At 33.7% G+C, this 22,537-nt stretch overlaps 1 protein-coding gene across 1 annotated transcript in view; it reads left to right on the top strand.

Annotated features, from left to right (window-relative positions):
* MMRN1 (multimerin 1) overlaps window positions 1-20,798 on the top strand; it is a 60,431-nt gene extending 39,633 nt beyond the window's left edge. Inside the window, exons 6-8 of the mRNA XM_050790408.1 lie at window positions 1,105-3,093; window positions 17,789-17,941; window positions 19,188-20,798. Coding sequence (XP_050646365.1) covers window positions 1,105-3,093; window positions 17,789-17,941; window positions 19,188-19,609 — 2,564 coding nt within the window. The 3' untranslated portion in view covers window positions 19,610-20,798. The remainder of the gene's footprint in view (window positions 1-1,104; window positions 3,094-17,788; window positions 17,942-19,187) is intronic.
* Window positions 20,799-22,537: the final 1,739 nt, after the last annotated feature.

Genomic DNA, 22,537 nt, shown 5'->3' with positions numbered 1-22,537 from the left:
ACCCACCCCCATGATTCAATTACCTTCCACTGGGTCCCTCTCACAACATGTGGGGATTATGGGAAGTAAGATTCAAGATGAGATTTGGGTGGGGACACAGCCAAGCCATATTAATTATATTTTGAATGTGAATGGACATATCTTCCATTTATGTGTACTTCATCACTAGATATTATAAATATATCTCTAGTATATGTATTTTTTTCTGTTTTCTGTCTTTGTATGCAAGTTTTTTTATATTTTAAATAGTCATTTTCTATTCTAAATAGTTATGAATATTAATAACTGTGAATAGTCCAGTATACTTTTCCTGTTCCTTTTTTTATGCTACGTTTAGAGACTACTGCAATCATGTCTTACGATTAATCCATGTTTTCTAATATTTGAGACAGTACTATGTGTTTCATTACTTGCAAGTTTTCTCTTCTCTTTTTGTTAAAAATTAATGTCATACTATAATAATATGTCAGGTGTATCTTGAATTCCTATTTTCATTGGAGGAAGACTTAATTTTGAAATTCCCAAGCTTCATTATTATTATTTTATTGTTATTATAAACCAGTATTAAATCTTATGAATATTACTTCATTTTTTCCTCATTTGAGAATATCATTAAGATTTTCCCCAGAAGTCAATTTATTAGCTTTTATAAGCTCAAAGCATAAGCTCTGAAACTTAATTACTAGAAACCTAATAACACAGTCATGAGCTAACACCAGGTATTATTTACTAAAGCAGAAAGCCCAAAGCCATTTATTTTCATACAAAACTAAAACTAGACCTAGAATTATTACACACAACAGTGTATTACTGAAGTCAGTAGTAGTTCTCTCATGTCTTTCATCCAAAGGACCTTAGTTTTACGGTTTTATTATGTTCTAGTATGTTTTGCAAGTGATATCTCCTCTCAGATTTATTATTTAAGGAATTGATCACCTTTTGTAAGTTATAGTAATTTTTAAAATTTTATAAGTAAATGTAGTTAAGTGGTATTTTTATTATTACGTGTTATTAATGTTTAATTTCAAACTTTTTAATCTTTTTAGAGATGCTTAAAGTCTCATATAATGAAAATTATGTATTATTTATTGTTTCTTTCTCTAGATCTAAAATCAAAAAGCATTAATGTACTGGTAAGAGACATAGTAAGAGAACAATTTAAAATGTTTCAAAATGACATGCAAGACACCGTAGCACAGCTCTTCAAGACTGTATCAAGTCTATCAGAGGACCTTGAAAGCACCAGGCAAATAATTAAAAAAGTTAATGAATCTGTGGTTTCAATAGCAGCCCAGCAAAAGTCTGTTTTAATGCAAGACGATCGGCCCACTTTGACTGATATAGTAGATCTAAGGAATCACATTGTGAATGTAAGGCAAGAAATGACTGTTACATGTGAGAAGCCTATTAAAGAACTAGAAGTAAAGCAGACTCATTTAGAAGGTGCTCTAGAACAGGAACACTCAAGAAGCATTCTGTATTATGAATCCCTCAATAAAACTCTTTCTCAATTGAAGGAAGTACATGAGCAGCTTTTATCCACTGAACAGGTATCAGACCAGAAGAATGTTCCAGCCATTGAGTCACTTAGCAATAATGTCACTGAATACATGTTTACTTTACATGAGAATATAAAGAAGCAGAGTTTGATGATGCGGCAACTGTTTGAAGATTTGCACATTCAAGAAAGCAAGATTAACAATCTCACCATCTCTTTAGAGATGGAGAAAGAGTCTCTCAGAGGTGAATGTGAAGACATGTTATCCAAATGCAGAAATGATTTTAAATTTCAACTTAAGGACACAGAAGAGAATTTACATGTGTTAAACCAAACATTGGCTGAAGTTCTGTTTCCAATGGACAATAAGATGGATCAAATGAGTGAGCAACTAAATGATTTGACTTATGATATGGAGATCCTTCAACCCTTGCTTGAGCAGGGAGCATCACTCAGACAGACAATGACATATGAACAACCAAAGGAAGCAATAGTGACAAGGAAAAAGATAGAAAATCTGACTAGTGCTGTCAATAGTCTAAATTTTATTATCAAAGAACTTACAAAAAGACACAACTTACTTAGAAATGAAGTACAGAGTCGTGATGATACCTTAGAAAGACGTATCAATGAATATGCCTTAGAAATGGAAGATGGCCTAAATAAGACAATGACTATTGTAAATAATGCTATTGATTTCATTCAAGATAACTATGCCCTAAAAGAGACTTTAAGTACTATTAAAGATAATCATGAGGTCCATCATAAATGTACCTCTGATATGGAAACTATTTTGACATTTATTCCTCAGTTCCAACGTCTGAATGATTCTATTCAGATTTTGATCAATGACAATCAGAGATACAACTTTGTTTTGCAAGTTGCCAAGACCCTTGCAGGTATTCCTAGAGATGAGAAACTAAATCAGTCCAACTTCCAAAAGATGTTTCAAATGTTCAATGAAACCACTTCCCAAGTGAGAAATTACCAGCAAAATATGAGTCATTTGGAAGAAAAAATGCTGTTAGCCACCAAGATTTCCAAAAATTTGGAAACTCGGTTGCAAGACATTGAGTCTAAAGTTACCCAGACGCTCATACCTTATTATATTTCACTTAAAAAAGGCAATGTGGTTACAAATGAGAGAGATCAGGCTCTTCAACTGCAAGTATTGAATTCTAGATTTAAGGCATTGGAAGCAAAATCCATCCATCTTTCAAGTAACTTCTTTTTGCTTAACAAAACTCTCCATGAAGTTTTAACAATGTGTCACAATGCTTCTACAAGTGTGTCAGAACTGAATGCTACCATACCTAAGTGGATAAAACGTTCCCTGCCAGATATTCAACTTCTTCAGAAAGGTCTGACAGAATTTGTGGAACCAATAATTCAAATAAAAACTCAAGCTGTCCTCTCTAATTTAACTTGTTGTATAGATCAATCATTGCCTGGTAGTCTGGCAAATGTTGTCAAGTCTAAGAAGCAAGTAAAATCATTGCCGAAGAAAATTAATATGCTTAAGAAACCAACGGTAAATCTTACCACTGTCCTGATAGGCCGGACTCAAAGAAACACAGACAACATAATATATCCTGGTAAGCTGTTACTGAAAAGTAACTTTTAATCTCTCTTTTTACTTAAATGATATTTAATAGATCTGTACAGTTGAGCAAGACCATTAAATATAAAACAACATACCTGAACTTAGGTAGATAGTCAAGTTGTGAAGATGACTGACATTTAAATCTGAATCTATCTTACAGTATTTTAGGCATCAATACAAAACAAATATTTCTAGTGTATATTTGGCTATAAGTTTCTAAAATTTTTCTGACTAGCCCTCTATAAAATAATTAAATTTGCTCCTATAGAACAATTTGCTTTGTACAAGTAATTAAACAAAGCTGTTAAGCAAGGAGATCTTTGATAGACCAGACTTGCTCATTTTGATATGCAATAGGAACTCAGTAAATATCTGTTCAATGATGATCTGACAATGAATGTCCAGGAAATAGATTTGGGTAAATCATAGAAGGTCATCAATGCCAAGCTAAGTGCTTAGACATGATTTTGTAAAGAGCAGGTGTCTGAAAATTTGTATCAGTGGATTGGTTGTGGTAAGAGCTGCAACTCAAAAGCATGAAGCTAGCAATAGTGTATAGTGTGATTGCAGAGGTGATATTAGGGATGTTACTGAATGAATATTGGCAAGAGGCATAGAGGAAGCTCTAAGGCAGATGTGAGAAATGTTGAAAAGCTCCCATAAACAGAAACAGAGGGAGAGTGTCAAGAAAAATGATTTGAGGAACATCAAATCTTGACTCTGATCCTAGCTGTATTAGTAAGTTTCTGAGTTAGTTAATAGCACTAGGTAAAACGTTCACCTCTCTAGGCCTTAGTTTCTTCCTTTTAGGTGATGAGATTGCAATAGGTGATTCGCTGAGGTGCTTAGTAGGGATATGCTGAAGATTGCATCACTGTAAAAAAAAACCACGATCTGTTCACAGCCTTAATGCATGACACTTGGAAAAGAGAGAGACCTAGACTTTTCCCATGTTTTGAATTTGGGAAATGACAGAATAGTGGTACCATTAACAGATGTTCTAAACACCAAAGAAGAAGCATGTATTTTGGAAGAAAGAGGAATTGTGTGGTGCATATAAATTGCATAATAGTACCTCTGTATGAAATAAGTGTTTTATGAATATGGTTGTCATATAAGTAATATTGAATAATCTTTTCACAATAAGAATGGCTATTCATTCTTACAAAAAGAAATGGCTGTGTTTTTCTCATATGAGTCTGTTGTTAAATTGTAGCCCATTTTAATGAATTTTGTACTTTATTGCTTTTTCATTACAAAGGATGACCATTATTCTAACATAATATGACTCTTATTTAATGTATGTTTTGATAATATTAAAAATAACAATAAGAGTTGAATTCTCTCCACTATTTAAATTAGTATATTTATTTATGACTCCCCCAGATTAATCTGAACTAATAGAACTAATTTTACTTCTGTAGGAACATAGAACAAACTATTTAGACTTATACGTTTCCCAGAGAAAGACAGTAACTAAGATGTTCTTACATTAACAATTTTGGGAAATATAAGGAGTTGTTTTTTCATACTATTTCTATTCTTGGTCTTCACGTGGACACTTTATCATGATCTTCAATTAGCTATACAGCATGTGTGACCATACATCAGGCAAGCTATGCCATTTTTTAAACATATATATATGCTATTTTTGTAGTAAGTATAAAATTGAAATAGCCTCAAATAAATTGAGGCAAAAACATTTATAGAACATAAGAACTTTTAAACTTTGATAACATAATGAATCCATGTTAGGACCTTATAAAAATTGTATCTAGATACTTGTGATTGACTCAATATTGAGCTTAATAAGCTAATAATAAGAAATAACTCAGTTTTGATTCTTCTTTTCCAATAAGGCTTTGATAACATTGCTTCCTGTTCCTTTATTTACTGAGAATAGAACTTTTTATGTTCCTGTCTACCAAAAATAACTATTAAATAAAAGTTCTTTATTTTAAGTGAAGATACCAATAATGATGTCAAGGTAATAAAGGCCTAATTCCCATGTGCAAGGTAGATATTCATTTTATGCCAGACCGGGCCAGCAACAAAATGTATGGGACCCTTTTAAGTGGGTGCATAGGTTTGCATGCCCATTAAGCCAGCCAGACTTCCATGGGTCATAGAACAGATGTCACTCACTGGGCAGCTCAGCAGGCAAGGGCTATGAAAGATGATGAAACCAATGAACTCAGGCTAAGTTCTCTTGTAAGAATCAAACAATTGCAGAATAAACTACTACTTTTGATACCCTGTTTTATACCAGGAGTGGGACACACTGCTTAAATTTGGCTGTTTCATTTCACCTTTGATATTATATAGGTATTATACAGGCACATTGCTCTCCCACATAACTAAAGCCAGAAGATAATTTATCATCATCTTATGAATCTCAGAGTCATATTATTCAGATTATAGCTGCCATCATTTGCAAAATAAGTACAGTATATAGAAAAAAAGCAATAGAAACAGTGTTTTAATCTTAATTTTAATAACTGATAACTTACTTTGAAGCCTGATAATATTAATACTGTAATAGTATGACATTAGTTAGTATTCATTAATATTTACTGTATGTTAGACATTGTGAAAATTCCCAATATTCATAACTTCATTTAACAATACCTGTGAGGTAAGTATTATTATTTATTCTGAAGATAAGTAAACTGACCCTCGGAGACATTAACTCAAGTATCCTGCCTAAGGTAATTCAACTAGTAAGTGATAGAGCTCGGCTTCTGGCCAGCTAGACTCAGGCTCAGTCCTCAACCACATGCTCAGAGAGATTGTAGCGTGTGTTCACATGCCTTTCTCTTCTTTCTGTTTCTGTTTCATGCGTCATATGTTTTTCAGTCTGGCCATATCTGAATATTCCATATGGCCAGAGCTGATATTTTTAGGGAGTCTCTTTTCTTGAAGACCCAAATACTGATAATTTGTTTCTGCACATGAGGAAGTAGAGGTGCTACTTTTCAGTTTGGCTTTTCTGGGATATGGCCAGTGGGTACTTATTGAAAGTCACCATCAAATAGTCACAAGGTTTTCCTTTGCCTGACGAAGAAGGACAAAATTCAGAGTACTCATCCCTGCCACTTCCTTTTGAGCCATTCCTACATTTATTCATGCTAATTCTGATTCCTAGTAGGCCACTGATGATAAGCTATTCTGGTTCAATTGCTAAATACTTGATTTGTTTCTAAACAATATTCTAATAGACACCAAGAGGTTTTTATTTCATCTTTGAAGATTTGTTTGTACAGCAATTGGCAGACTTATCCCTGCAGAGAGCTTTTGGCTGCCTGCCCTTCCAAGAGCAGCTGAATCCTGCCTTAACACAATGTCAGCAGCTCACTGTTGAGCATGTGCACCTCCTGCTTGTAAAACCATTGGCTTTTTATTTCAACTTTTCCCCTAATGTTTACCAATTTAGTCCTCCTTCATAAGCCTCTCTTATTAATAATTATTCCTGTACTCCCAAGAAAGGTTACTTTGTATAAAACATTTGGTAGTGTTTTAAAATGTAATTTAAAAAATTATAATAGATGCGAATATATGCTATTTAAAAGAGGAAAAATGAGGATCTAGTGAATATTTACCTGCCTTATATCACATTGAAAACATTTCTAAATTTTGTGACTCAGCATAGAGGCAATTGTGATGACTAATGAGCCCTGAACTTGGAATCAGGACACCAGGGTTCAAGTCCTGCCTGGCAATGTATTTATTTGTAATAAGTCATTTATTTTTCTAGACCTTTCTTTCCTCATTTATAAAATAAGAATAACATACAAACCTTACAAGCTTATTTTGAGAATCAAGAATATAATCTGCAGATAGTGTATTAAGTTATTGCTATACGATGCAATTTTCTTAGCTATATTCAATGTATATGTTTTTATTTTCTCAACATTTTCACTTAATATTTCCATGCATCAACATAATTTACAAACTTATGGCATTTCATTGTTACTTATTATTACTTTGATAAGTCACTTTGTTTCAAACTCTGCATATGCTTATAACTTAGCTTATGGTTATCATACAACGACAAATCAAAAAGAATAGGATACAAAATATAAAGACACTGTAAAAACATGTACATTGATAAGCACTGAAAATAAATGTCAAAAAGTGGTTTTCTCCAAGTGATTTTCTACTATTTATGTGATTTTTCTATATTATAAAATATTTTCAAATATACCTCAAGATAACTAATAGGTTATCTTCTGTACAAAATGGCTGAATATAAGCCAGTTAAATTTTGAAAGCTATCTGCTTCAATTTAGAATTTATGATGTGTTTTAGAAGTCCCCCAAAAGCAAGTATGCATTTTGTAATTCAATAGAAGCGCTCTTAGGATCTGGTGCATCTATAGTGTTCACAGCTGTGGTTTATTAGGGCAAAAAGTTCATAATAGGATCAGCTAAGGAAAAAGATACAAGCTGAGTCTGGGGAAATTTAGGCGCAGCACTTTTTATGTTTATCCCTCCCATGATGGACAGCATTTCTGTGTGCTCTTTTTTTCTAGCCACATACACATACACAAAATTAGTAACACGTGTACATTAATTCTGCCCAGACACGCCCATCAGATACTCAGCACCCAAGAGTTCTACTGGGGGCTGGTCACATTAGCATCCTCTGCCTAGGACATACCAAAACCCCAGACTCTCAGAAGGGAAGCAGATATTCAGCATAAGCCATATTGTTTGTACAGAGAGTCTGGGCATGGTGAATGACACTTATCAGTTAGGGAATGGAGAGAAGTCAAGTTCCCAGATGCTAACCAACGGTAAAACCTTCCAAGTAGGCCTTTCTAAAGATAGCAGTCTCTGGCCTGCTCTGTTCACTCTTTTCTGCAGATTATCTTAAAGATATTCTTTGTGTCAGAATTGGTTAGGAGGCCTGTCTGCTGGGGATGGCCTCCCCAGTTTGTGTCAATAAAACATACCAGTGTTGAAGGGAATAGTAAATGAACTCCTTTTTGTTCATGGCTCTCTGTGAGAAGAACAGACTCCCCCAGATTTCCATATGATTCCCTTCATAAGGAAGGATGATGACAGCTAAAGAGCGAATGCTGACGAAATTGACAACCTTTTCCGTCACCTTGTCCTCAGTAAAGTAGCCAGGCTATCTAAGGCGCACAGTCAGAAACCCAGACGTTTAATGATCACATTCTCTGAACCAGAATTTCTAACATTTGCTCTGACATGAAAAAGGAAATGGGAAGGAATTCCAGGTTCCATTTACACAGTCACTGCATATGCTTGGGTTCTTTCCCAAGCAAGAATCACAGGAGCTGTTTCCCAACAATAGACGATTTCTTTGACACCAAGGATTTGAAACGAATTTTGATTCTTGTCTGTAAATGAAATGCAATAAACATATATTTTTGTACTGGTCATTAACTATATTATGAATTTAAAATTGTACACAATAGTATTATTTTGTAACTTATTATCAAACATGAAAAGGAAGGTGCCAGGATTATTAAATGACAGATTGTAAATTTGCTATGGAATGATCTAAGTGAACATGATATTTTCATCCTGACAAAAATCACAGCATAGAAATAATAGCTGTGTCATATATTAACTGCATATGAAGTCTGAAAAACATACTTTAACTTTTTAATTGCCAGTTTTACTATACATAGATTAAAATGGGCTCTCCAAAGAAATAATAATTATTTTAGGATAAAAACCTAATTTGAACTTTTTAATTCTGATTATGTTGACAGCATTGTTTTAGGGGAAAATATCACATGACACTCCATTGATATCAATATTAATAAATCTAAACTCAAGTGTCTTTACCCTAAAATCAAATTACCAGTGAAATTATGACACAGTGTTTGTAGAAATAAAGCAATCAATGAAAAAAATTATTGCATGTTGTGCCAGAATGATAAAAGTTCTAAACTACACCTATATTTTTACTTTTTACAAAAATGTAAACAATTGTTTTACAGTTAATCAACCTTCCTTTCAGAATTACTTTCCAGACTTTATAATCTTAAACAAGTGTTAAGATTTGAAATTTGCGTGGAAATTTAGATTTGAGGGATATTGGCATGAAAATGGTGTTTGGGAACTCTGGGTGTGGGTGAACTGAGCCAGGGGACTCACGTAAGAGCAGAATCAGAGGAACAGCAACCTCTAAAGCATAACTGGAGAGAGAGAGGTCGGGAGAGAATATCAAGAAGAAACAAAAGAGACAGGAGGATGAGTTCATCTGATGTGGACGCTAGCATATGATTGCATTTTCCAGGCCTGCCAAAATAAATTGGAAGTTATAAAAAATACATAATATCCCAAATCATCATCTGAATAATAATGAGACATCAACACTACCTTTTATATGTAACCTAAACTCAGTGACTTTACTGTCAACTAAGAAATTGCTTGTACACAATCATGTGTACATGTATTTAGTCATTTACTTGAACTAGGAAGTTTGTTTGAAAATGTGAAATTGCAGATTTACCTCAAGAGGATCTTTGTAAAACACCTTCCTAGACGGATGCTACAATAAAGATATAATTTCTATTATTCATGGTCATATTAGCTTAAGATGTTGTGCTAAAACTTTTTAAAGCAGTTTTTGTTTTAGGAGCCAAATGAATTATTTTTAGAATTATGAATTTGATTTGAAAGTTATAATGATTCATAATTGTTCAACTTGATTCAACAAATATTAAGTCCTAAGTGGGATCAAGTTAGAAAGCAAGGCTCTGGCTCAGTAAGCTTTGCAATTTTTTGTTCTAGAAGAATTTGCTAGTGAAGCTGGGAGTGGTGGCTCACCACTGTAATCACAACACTTTGGGAGGCTAAGGTGGGCAGATCACTTGAGGCCAAGAGTTCGAGACCAGCCTGGCCAACCTGGTGAAACCCCATCTCTAATAAAAATACAAAAATTAGCTGGGTGTAGTGGCACATGCCTGTAATCCCAGCTACTAGGGAGGCTGAGGCAGGAGAATAGCTTGAACCCAGGAGGCGGAGGTTGCAGTGAGCCAAGATCGTGCCACTGCACTCCAGCTTGGGTGGCAAAGTGAGATTCCATCTCAAAAAAAAAAAATTGATAGTGGAAGATATACCTATAGAGCAGTGTTATGTTCTGTTATATTTTATACTTTTTTGATATTTTGGTACTTGCATATGAATACCATGTTTTTATGAAGCTATTTTGAATGTGAAAGAAACAACACACCACAGCATATTCTAAGTATTTATCTAACTTGTATTCGATTTTTGACTTTTGTACAGTTTAAATTTTTTCTCTATTTTAAATAGTGTTGCACTAATAAATTTTTGTGAACATCTCTAATCTTACTTCCTTAAGATAACATCCAAGAAGTAAAATTATTGGTGCAAAGCCCATGCACATTTTAAAAGAATTTGATAAATATTGCCAAGTTTCTCTTCAGAGAGTATCAGTTTACGCTCCCTTAAGCAACTTATGAAAGGGCCGTGTTTTACCTGTGTGCACATAAATACACATGGGCACGTTAACTTTGCCCAAAAAGTTTGTCTAAAAAATTAAAAAATATTTAAATATGAGACTTTTAACAGACAATGATGACACTATCGGTATCTTTTATTTTATCATTTTAATAGTTGTGCAGTTATATCCCATTGTAATTAGGGAAGCATATTTCACAGCTATATGGACGAGGGTTGTTTAGAGGCAGGCAAAGTGGTGTTAAGACTGCTGTAATCATCTAGATATGAGAAAATGAGAGCATCAGTTAGAAAAGCTAATGGGGATGGAATGGAAATCAAAGAGCAGGGAGATTACTTTTGGGAAGTTACATTTGGTAAAAAAATAGGTTTTATAAACAACAAAAAAGGCGGGATGATGACCTATAATATTCTTAGTGATTTTGAAATCCTAGGTAGGAAATTAAGGGACCTGAAACAATGTGAGTTTATTTGTTTGTGGTATAACTTACATTTAGTTAAATGTACTAATGTTGATAGATAGCTTATGAGGTTTGACAAATACATAGTCATATAACCTTCACTATAATCAAGATGGAGATCAGTTCCATCACCAACCCTAATTTCCTCATGCGCCTTTGTAGTTAAACCCTGTTCTCACTCCCAAGCACTGGCAACCGGTGATCTGTTTTTTTCCCAGACAATTTTATTTTTTCCCGAATATCTAAGAAACAAACTCATACAATATGTGTAGGCTTTGGAGTCTGGCTTCTTTCACTTCATGTAACATGTCTGAGATTCATCCATGTTCTTGCATGTATTCCTTTTTATTTGTAAGTAGTAGATTGTATAAATATACAATTTCTTTATCTATTTACCAGTTGAAGGATCTTTTTTTGGTTGTTTCCAGTCTGGCGTTACTGTGGATAAAACTGCTATAAACATTCACATTCGGATTTTTGTATGAATATCAGTTTTTGTTTCTCTTTTATAATTATACAGAAGTACCATAGTTTGGTTATAAGATACATAGTTTTAACTTTATAAGGAATGACTAACCACTTGGCATTTCCATGAATAATGTATGAGAATTGCTCCAAATTTTTGCCAGCACTAGACATTGTCAGTATCTTTTATGTTGTTTTAGTAGGTGCATAGTTATATCTCATTGCATTGTGGTTTTGTTTTGCATTTTCCTAGTGACTAGGAACATTGAACATATTTTAATGTATTTGCCAGACAATGTTTTTAATTATTCTCTTGATTGATGGTTATGACACTAAATAAAAAGGATAAATCAGTTTATGACATCAAACGAAAACATTTAATTTCATAGGTCATGGCTTAAGATAACAAAATAATAGTTTAACAGCAAGGGATGAAGTAAACCCTTTGGGACAGGTGTAAGATATTTGCTGAAGATTGCTGATACAACTAATTGTGCTTTAAGGTAATATATGAAGGGTTGAGGAAAAAAGATCCCAGAAAACAGTATAAGAAACAATGGGTGTGATATAAAAAGAATAGCAAAAATAAAAACTGATGGTTTGAAGGAGAAGCAGTAAACATGGTTTGAAACAGTATTTCTATCCATCTATACACCAAAGAACACAATGTTAATAATTAAAACAATGAATTTGAAAACTTAATAAAAACAGATAAGTATTAGTATTCCTGAAAGTTGCTGGCAATGGGCATATGAAATATTTCTAGAGCAATAGAAAGGTAGACCTTATTTGATATAAACAGTTTTGACAAATGGGGAAGCATAAAAGCACTGAAAGTTTAGAATGTGTCCATTAATATGGAAATGAAAACATTTTATAGAGCATTGGAATCAGGATGAAACATACAGAGAAGTGCAAATGCTGTGTGGGCATATGACCTAGAAGCAGATTTGTAGAATGCTTTCATCTGTGTATTGTAAAACTGGAGGAGAGGCAAAACGATAGGTTCCCTCACTAATCTGTTGGAAACTCCATTGTGCCCTAGCAAAGATCAGTTATCTGCCCTCACAATGTTACTGTTTACATGAAGAAATTAAGATTTTGATGCTAAAGTAGAAGTAAGCAATGAAATATAAAGTAAAATTAAAATAAAAGTATATGATGGATAACATTATATGTAATACAAATAAAAGTAAGAATACAGTAGGAATCATCAACACAATGTATCCCTTCATTTATTTATCAAATTCCTGTTGAGTAAGTTCTGAATGAGCACTGAGAAAAGTTGAATGAATAGAATAAACTCAACACAGCCCCTCTTCTGATGAAGCTCATACATTAATCAAGTAATTATAATAAAAAAATGACAAATGTTAGCAAAGACAGGGTGCTTTGAAAATGTAAGGTGCTCTCCAATTGGTTCAAATTTAATATAAACATTTAGGATATACGAAACTAGGATTAATAGAAAATTATAACTAGAGCACATATTAGGGTCCAGAAAGCAAAGACCAGAACAAATTGAAACTTATAAATGAAATATCAGTTATGCTACTTGCACAGTAGTAGAATGTTGAATTGGAAGAACTGTTGACCTAATTGCACTGATCTCCATTAAAAAAAAAATGGACAGGAAGGAGTTTAAGAGGTTATTGAAAAGTAAGGAGAGAAGTTGTGGAAAGTTTGCTGAAATGGATTCACTCCCAGGCACAGTGGCTCACACTGTAAACTCACATTTTGGGAGGCTGAGGCAGGTGGATCATCTGAGGTTGGAAGTTTGAGATCAGCCTAGCCCATATGGTGAAACCCTGTCTCTGTTAAAAATATACAAAAGAGCCTGTTGTGGTGGCATGCACCTGTAATCCCAGCTACTTGGGAGGCTGAGGCAGGAGAATAGCTTGAGCCCAGGAGCCGGAGGTTGCAGTGAGCCAAGATCACGCTACTGTACTCCAAACTGGACGACAGAGCAAGACTCCAGTTCAAAAATAAAATAAATAAATAAATAGATTCATGTGTCTAGGATAACATGACAATGATAACATACTGTCAAACTCTGTGACCTTTGAGAAACTGGGAAGAAGGTTGAAATTTGATAAGAATGTGGCATTCTATTCCATCTTTTATTAATTTGTCTATTCATTCTTAAAACTAGTATTTTCTATATGTCAGGCATTATGCTAATAAGTGTTGATATGAAGTTTAAGTAATAGAGAACATGATCCCTGACCTCATGAGACCTCATACTCTTGTCGGAAGTGAGAAAGACACCAGAGCAATTACAGTTGAGTGCGATAAATTCAAGAAGACGATTTTGGAGCATCAGGCAGAAATGGAGAGAACTAAAGTAATTTACTCATAGGGATGAGGAAAGATGTCAAAAAGAAAATGATGCTTTATTGGAGTTTGATTTTTGTTGGTAATTCAATAGCAAGTAGCCTATTAAGCACAAATATGAGTAGGTACTTATAAAGGCACCTGACCATTTTTTAAGTATTTTAATAATAAAGGAGAAAAATAAGTCAGGTGGTATACAAAAGTTGATTTTGTTTTGTTTTGTTTTTTGAGATGGAGTCTCATTCCGTCGCCCAGGCTGGAGTGCAGTGGCGTGATCCTGGCTCACTGCAACCTCTACCCCCTGGGTTCAAGTAATTCTCCTGCCTCAGCCTCCCGAGTAGTTGGGATTACAGGCACACACCACCACACCCAGCTAATTTTGTATTCTTAGTAGAGATGGGGTTTTACCAGGCTGATCTCAAACTCCCGACCTCAGGTGATCTGACCGCCTCAGCCTCCCAAAGTACTGGGATTACAGGCATGAGCCACTGTACCCAGCCAAAAGTTGATTTCTAACTCATTGTATAACAAAGTACAAATAGCTTCAGTTGGAAAAATCAGTGCCAGCCAATCTTCAGTTGTCTGTTATAAGGCTCTGTATTTGTCACTAATCCATTAGGTATTTCTTTTCTAGTGGTTATTTTTATCAGTAACTTGGAGGAACGCATGAGACATAAATTTGGAAATAATAACAAAGATGGGGAGGGTGGCTGAAACATCTCATGCAGAATAAAACTGCATGGTTTCTATGGACAGAGATGGTAACTCATGTCTAATAAGATAAATTTTATTATCAATAATAATTGTAAATTCATGTTTAAATGAATTAAATAAACATGAGATTTTAGAAAGCTTCAATATATCAAAGCACAGGAGACCTGTTATGAGACAGTGTAATACAGATGCAGAAATGGACAATGAATACTTAATGCTTGTGTTATCTTAACAGAAGTGTAAGTTCATTTCAGCAGGGGTAACTAGCAATTGCTACCATAACCTACTCTGCTTAGGCTCCATTGGTGCAATATGTCCAGTTCTGGGTGCCATGGACATGATTTTATATACTAAAATGTGATTATTTTGGCAGAGACTTGGAAAGTCCAGACATACCTAAAATAGCAAAAAAGGCACAGAAAGGAACTTAAAACAGAAGCAGTCGAAGCAGGTACAGACAAGTGGCTGAGGCATCCTGGGCAGAGAGTCAGTAGGTACCATGAAAGATGTCCTAGAAGGGAAGCTGTGTGCAGTCTCAAGAAGTTTGGGCTACTGTAACAGCAGGAGTAGATGCAGACCTTCAATTAAACTTAAGTGGAGCCCTCCTCTAGATGAATGACCCTAAAAAGAAATTGGAAAAAGGGGTAAAATAGTACCCTCTGAAATAACTCAAAGAACTAGAGCAAGGCAAGACCCCATTCCTAAAGTAATGGAACATAAAGAAGCAAAAAATGGAATGCTGCTCCCGGACATTAAATAGCAGGCAGAAGCCTTCATCCTGAAGATTCAGAATAGAGCCAATAGCAATACAGATAAGTCTATTCTTTTCTACAGTTTCTTAAATTCTCCTTATAGCACAGCTTTGATCCCTGATTCATGAACAGGGCCAAGGTTACAGGTGAGTGTGATTTTTTATATTTGGGAAAATTAAAATTATAGAGCTGATCAAATTACATAAATAAGTTAGTGTCCCCCAATTCTACTGCACAATTGATACATTCCTAGTAAAACGCATTAATTGAAACCTCTCCTGTGGGTTGATCACTATGCTAAATTCAGAGAATGTAAAAATAAATGAAGCAAATGCTTTGATACAAAATATTCACATTACTACAGGTAATGAAAAGTCATTGATGTTTTTGACACAGGAAAATAATAGGCAAAGTTCTCTATTCACATGCAGCAAAATGAGGTTAAAGGAATGTTAGCCAGTTGAAATATTTGTTAAAAGATGTTGCACACACGTAATAGTTTCAATACTTTTCTTAATAAGGAATATTAGTTTATAAAATATTAATAAGGAATAATAGTTTATAGAATATTACAGAGAATATATCAATATAATTCTGATTAATTTCTCATTACATAAGTGCAATATTAATATATTTGCTTTGCAAAAAATGTTAATAATACAGGCATGCAGTTTGGTCACATTTTATGTGAATTTCAATTATACGGATATAATGTATATGAAAATTTAGATATATAGAATGTATATAGAAATTTATAAATCTCACTTCATGAGAAAAATATTGCACAAAGCAAATAACTTCTAAATTAAAAATCATCAACAATCACCTGATTTGAAATAAGTGGATGGTAAACTACATCATTACCATAAGGTGGCACCAGAGTAATTGTGGCAAGTAGTGTAAGCGCTGAATTCTTCCGACCTTGTTTCTGCATTTACATAATTATGTATTATCTTTATAACCATATTCGTAATTTGAAGCTTTCACAACAAATGAAATTATTCTATATGTAATGTGTGAGCTGTAACTTTCTGTCTTCAGTAAACCAAACCTGTTGGGGAATCTACCTCATTCTTTAATTGCTGTCTAATATTCCTCAGTGGGAATATGTTATAATTTATTTAACAAGTTCTGCATCAGTGATCATTTAGGAGTCTTTAAATTTTTCACGAATGCAAATGATATCATTTTGAATTGAAAAATTGTCTTCGTGCACATGGACAAGTATGTCTGGAGTATATATATACAGACAGAAGAAATGTTTGGCTCAAAGTAAATGAACCTTTTTAATACTGATAAATATTGTCACATTGTCCTATTAACAGCTATAGCAGTTTACACTCCAGCCAGAATTGCATGAAAAGGCCCATGTTCCCTTATATTGACATGACTGGATATTTTCCATCTTTTTAAATGTTGCCACCTGATATTTAAATAATGTTATCATTGCTAAATTTATTATTTCTTAATTAGTAATGAGGTTGCATATGCTTTAAAACTTTTAGTGAGATTTTGTCGGTATTGTTCAATGATTTGCCTACTGATACATTATCCATTTTTTAACTTATTTTTTTCTGATCTTTAAGTGAAGACCATTTTCTTATTTTTATTTATTTTTTATTTTAAAAAGTTAGAGATGGGGTATCACTATGCTGCTCAGGCTGGTCTCAAACACCTGGGCTCAAGCCATCCTCATGCCTTGGCCTCCTGAAGTGGTGGGATTGCAGGTGTGAGCCACCGTACCCAGCCTCATTTTCCATTTTTTAAGGGGAGAATTTTTTTTTTCTTTTCAGAGCTTTTCATATGTTACGAATATTAGTCATTAGATTGCCATGTCTTCTAAAAATATTTTCTTTTAATTTGTAACTTATTATTAAACTTTGAGAATGGTAGTTCTCAGTGCAAACTAGTTTTAATTCTTAGGTCAAACATGATAATGTTTTTCTTTTATGGTTTCAGGGTTTTGTTTTCCTTTGCTTTGCTTTGTTTTGCTTTGAGAGAATTTTTAAAAAATTCAAAGCTCTAGAAAGATATTCTCCTTTTTTGTTGCAATGCAATCATATTGATTTTTTATATTTAGTATTTTTGTATATGTGGAATTTATATTTTTATATATATTAAATACCAGCTTAGCGCCGTGTATTGAATAGATATTTTTCTTCTCCAGTGATTTAAAGCATTACCTTTATCACATACCAGTTTCAAATATACATGATCTGTATTGAGATAATTCTGTTCTGTTCTGCAGTTGACAAGAATGTTAACATTTCACACCAATAAATGTAATGGATCCCAGATTTTTGCCCACTTTACTGAAGGAGATATCAGAGCTGAGGGATTTGCATGACGTTCTGTGACCAGATCGACAGGCATCCTGGGCTGTGGAGCCCATTTTTCTTACTTAAATTCAGTCATTTTCCTATTCTGATGCAAACTACGACTTGAGATCAACAGGAAAATAGGTCACTTTATTCTCTTTTACCTTGATTCTTTTTCAGTAACAGAGGAGTATTCAAGCTGTAGTAGGCATCCGTGCCAAAATGGGGGCACATGTATAAATGGAAGAACTAGCTTTACCTGTGCCTGCAGGCATCCTTTCACTGGTGACAACTGCACTATCAAGCTTGTGGAAGAAAATGCTTTAGCTCCAGGTAAAAAATACTATATGCATCTTTGGACGTGCTCATTGTCATAAATAGAAACACTTTTTGAGAATATTTATGAATGAATATTTAAGCCTGCTTAATCTGGATCTACTTGACAATTCCTTTTACTTTTCCGAAACTTACTGAATAATGTACCCGATTTACAAGTGAAAATGTCTTTTTGTTAGGCAAGTTCTTATTCACATGAACTTGTTGAAATTTTCAATATTGCTATATAGAGGCAGTTTATGAAAAATTCCACCCTCTCAAAAACTTTTTTTCTCTTGTGCATCCTCATAAAATATGGATGTATATATCTGACTGATAGAAACACTTTCTCCTCAAACAAGTAGTTAAAGAAATACATCTTTGATTTATGTCTGGTATGGTCATTTAAATGAGGCTTTAATACATGCTTAGTAACACGTTTTCTGTGAAGGTTAAACTAATGGTACCATTTTGACTGTGTGAGAACTAGTAGAACATGCTCAAATGTATTAAGTAAAACAAGATGGCGTTTTTATTTATTTAAATTCATAAGTATTGTGCTTTGGATTTACTTCAAGAGTGCACCATTTCTGATTTTTATACAGAAACTTATGTGCAGCATAAAAATGTGTTATTTAATGACTGCAAAAAAAACCTATTTCAAATCAGCTTTTTCTTAATAATATCCTGCATAGTGAAATGCAAATTTTTTTAGTCTGTTTTTAGATCTCAGCCTTTGTAAGTACAATTGGCATTAATTACACAGAAAATTGCCTTTGTCTACTTTGCTACAGTGAATATGACTTTATATGGTTTTCGTTTTAGCCTTTAGAAACTGCTTGACAAGGTGCCGGAAAAATTGTTTCTACATCATGTCAGCTTCAATTCCTGCAAGGGGCTTTAAAACATTCTGACATAACCATAATAATCATAGAGTGCTTTGAATTCCTTTATCTCTTGGGAGATCAAAGCAACATGCAAATTATGTTTGAGGCATTTGTGTGAGGAAGGTGTCAAATGTTATTTTTATTGTATCCTGGTCTAAATGGAGAAACTGAGGCACCAAGAGGCTAAGCAATTTAGAGTAATTTGCCCAAGAGAAGAGACAGGCATCGAGACACATGCACCTTTGCTAAATTTTATGGATGGCCTTTCTCTTCTGCTAAGACTTTTTGTAACTGAGATAAAAGTGATGAAGATATAAGGAAAGACAAAATAAGATAAAAACATGAAAATTAACTCTTGCCATTTTTTCCTCTAACAGATTTTTCCAAAGGATCTTACAGATATGCACCTATGGTGGCATTTTTTGCATCTCATACATATGGAATGACTACACCTGGTCCTATCCTGTTTAATAACTTGGATGTCAATTATGGAGCTTCATATACCCCAAGAACTGGAAAATTTAGAATTCCATATCTTGGAGTATATGTTTTCAAGTATACCATCGAGTCATTCAGTGCTCATATCTCTGGATTTTTAGTGGTTGATGGAATAGACAAGCTTGCATTTGAGTCTGAAAATATTAACAGTGAAATACACTGTGATAGGGTTTTAACTGGGGATGCCTTATTAGAATTAAATTATGGGCAGGAAGTCTGGTTACGACTTGCGAAAGGAACAATTCCAGCCAAGTTTCCCCCTGTGACTACATTTAGTGGTTACTTACTGTATCGTACATAAGTTAGTATGAAAATCAGACTATCACCTTTATTGAGAAACAGCCAGTGTTTTCATTTATCTTTGCTTGCACATCTGCTCTGTTTTGTTTTTTTCTACAGGAAAAGAAAACCAACTTCTTTTTTTAATATGAGTAAACTTGTATGTCTGTTTATTTTATAAAATTATTTGAATTTTTTTTAATGTCTGAATATGAAGGAGTTCTTGATCCTAAAGAAATTTAGTGGCACATGAAACAATGTGAATTTGTTAGCATAATTATTCCTCTTTTTATTTCTTCATTTTAAATCATTGCAATGTAAAGTAATATTATAAAATGGTAATTACACCATATTATCAGTCAGTTTTCTTTCCAATAAAACACTTAACTTTTGTTATTCCCTCTATATAAATATATAACATACATTTTCTAGAGTCACAAATTTCAATAAATTACTCAAAAAATGAAAATGGTTTTGTAAACTTTTATTTTTACTCTTTACGTTGAGTTGATCAATTTTCCATACTAAGATTTTCATTCAGAATCAAAATTAAGCAAGTTGAATTGAAAATCTGAAATATGCTTAACTATTGTTCTCTTCCTATAATTATCTAATTATAACATAGTAAGTGACACGTAGTTGGACATGTACACTCAAGTCTAAGAATATATGAGTGGATCATTTACCACCACACAACATCTATAAGGGGGAAACAGTATTTTTCTAATAAGTATTCTTCTATGGCAGTACCTGCAGATCTGCCCTTCTTCTTCTAAAGGGTAAGTCATTATCTGTGTAATACTACAATTTATGGGATGCTCACTATGCCCTGTTTCTCTTCTAAACAATTTACATGTGATGTCTCATTCCTCACAATAACCCTTGTAAAGTGGGCATTATTACCATGATTTTTATAGTTAAAGAACCTAAGACACAGAGACCAAGGCCCATGAGCTCATAGGGCTGAGGTAGGATTTGGAATCAGGCCATGTCTTCTCCAGAGCCCACATCCATCCTTTCTCTATATTACCTCCCACAGATGTGCTAAAATTTCTTTAACTAATCCTTTATCTGCTATTTGTGTAGTCTCCCATTTTTTATTATTACAATATTACTGTAGTGAACATGCTTAAAAATACATTCCTTGGATATCTGACAAAATGTTTCTGAAGAACAGACTTTCATAAGTAATAGTAAAAATAATAATAAAAGTTTCAGTATGGTAAGTCTTTTTTTATGAATTGATTTGTTTAATGATCACTATAACATAATGAATTACATATTAACCTATGAAATTTGTACTACATATTATTACTCTCTGCCCATGAGAATCAGAAGCACATAGAAGTTAAGTAATTTTCCTAGTAGTATAGCCAATGATGGAGAATTTCTGGGACAAAGGATGACCATAATTTTCCATTTCGATTGGTACTAACAATCTAAGTCCTATCAATATGAAAAACGGCTCCTTATACCCCACACATCCTCATAAAAATTAACAATTTTTGAAATATTTCCAATCTTCAAGATGAAAGTATCTTCTATTTGTAGCAGATACTTGAAAATTTTTCAAATTTGCCAAAACTTGAAAGCATACATCCATACAAAGACTTGTATGTAAATGTTCATAGTTTATTTGTAATAGCTTAAAAACTGGGAATCACCCACATGTCCTGCAACAGACAAGTGGTTAAGCAAACTTTCACGTACGTATACAATACAGTACAACACCTGGGAATTTCACAATAACTATGCAGAAGATTTTAAACTGCAGTCTAACAAACTTCGTCACCTCTGCAAGGAGGAACTCTAAAGTAAGTATTGTCCATCAGAATGTCCTGCATTGAGTCAAAATAATCAGGCCTTCATACTGTAGCCTCACTCATTACTAGATTCAGGCTGCCAAAGAAGAGTGTGACCCAAGAGTTAAAACTGACAACTGGATGCATTAGTCCATTCTCGCATTGCTATAAAGAACTACCTGAGACTGGGTAATTTATGAAGAAAAGAGGTTTAATTAACTCACATTTCCACAGGCTGTATAGGAAGAATGGCCAGGGAGGCCTCATGAAACTTATAATCATAGTGGAAGGTGAAGGGGAAGCAGGCACATCTTACGTGGCTGGGGGAGGAGGAAGGGGAGAGGTGGGAGGTGCCGCATACTTTTAAACAATCAGATTTCGTGAGAACTCACTATCAGGAGAGTAGCAGGGGGGAAATCCACCTCCATGGTCCAGTCTCCTCTCACCAGGCCCCTTCTCCAACACTGAGGATTATAATTGGATATGAGATTTTCTTGGGGACACAAATTCAAACCAGATCACTGAATGACTGACAACTTTTTATCTTGTTATGTGTAAACATGTCATTTTCAAAAACATTTAAAAAGTTCTCATGATATCTTCAGTCTCTGCCTAAAAATTTACTATAATCTAAATTTTTAAAATTTTATTTCTTCACAGATTAAAATAGATTTTGTTTTCCATATATACTTTTTGACATAGATTTCAGTGATTTCATTATATTGTTTTTCTTTACTGTTACCAGAACAGAAGGAAGGAAATCATTTGACAATGTTCATGATTGCACTGTCCAATATAATTTATTTATTTTTAGTTAGATAATAACATTTAGCATTACATAATGCTTTGGTGTTTGGAAATATAATTATTAATAATATTCTTTATTTTTATATGGATTTGTAGAATATACAATTAAATAACAAATTGCCACCAATAGCCAAGAGGCATTATAGCAACTTTTAAGTTGCTATGAACTTGCTTGGCTATTTTTTTAAAGTCACTCAATATAATCAAAGATAATTTAGTATTGTATTTTTAATCATCATCTTCAAACTTATACATGTAGAAAAAAATATAGCACTGGAACGTTTCTTTATTTCTTCTATGGAGATAGCCAAGTACCTTGAATATTATTTTTTAGATTCAAT

The sequence above is a fragment of the Macaca thibetana genome, chromosome 5 (assembly GCF_024542745.1).
Source record: "Macaca thibetana thibetana isolate TM-01 chromosome 5, ASM2454274v1, whole genome shotgun sequence".
NCBI lineage: Eukaryota > Metazoa > Chordata > Mammalia > Primates > Cercopithecidae > Macaca > Macaca thibetana.
Note: the sequence above shows the minus strand (reverse complement) of the source record. Positions and strands in the feature narration are given on the sequence as shown.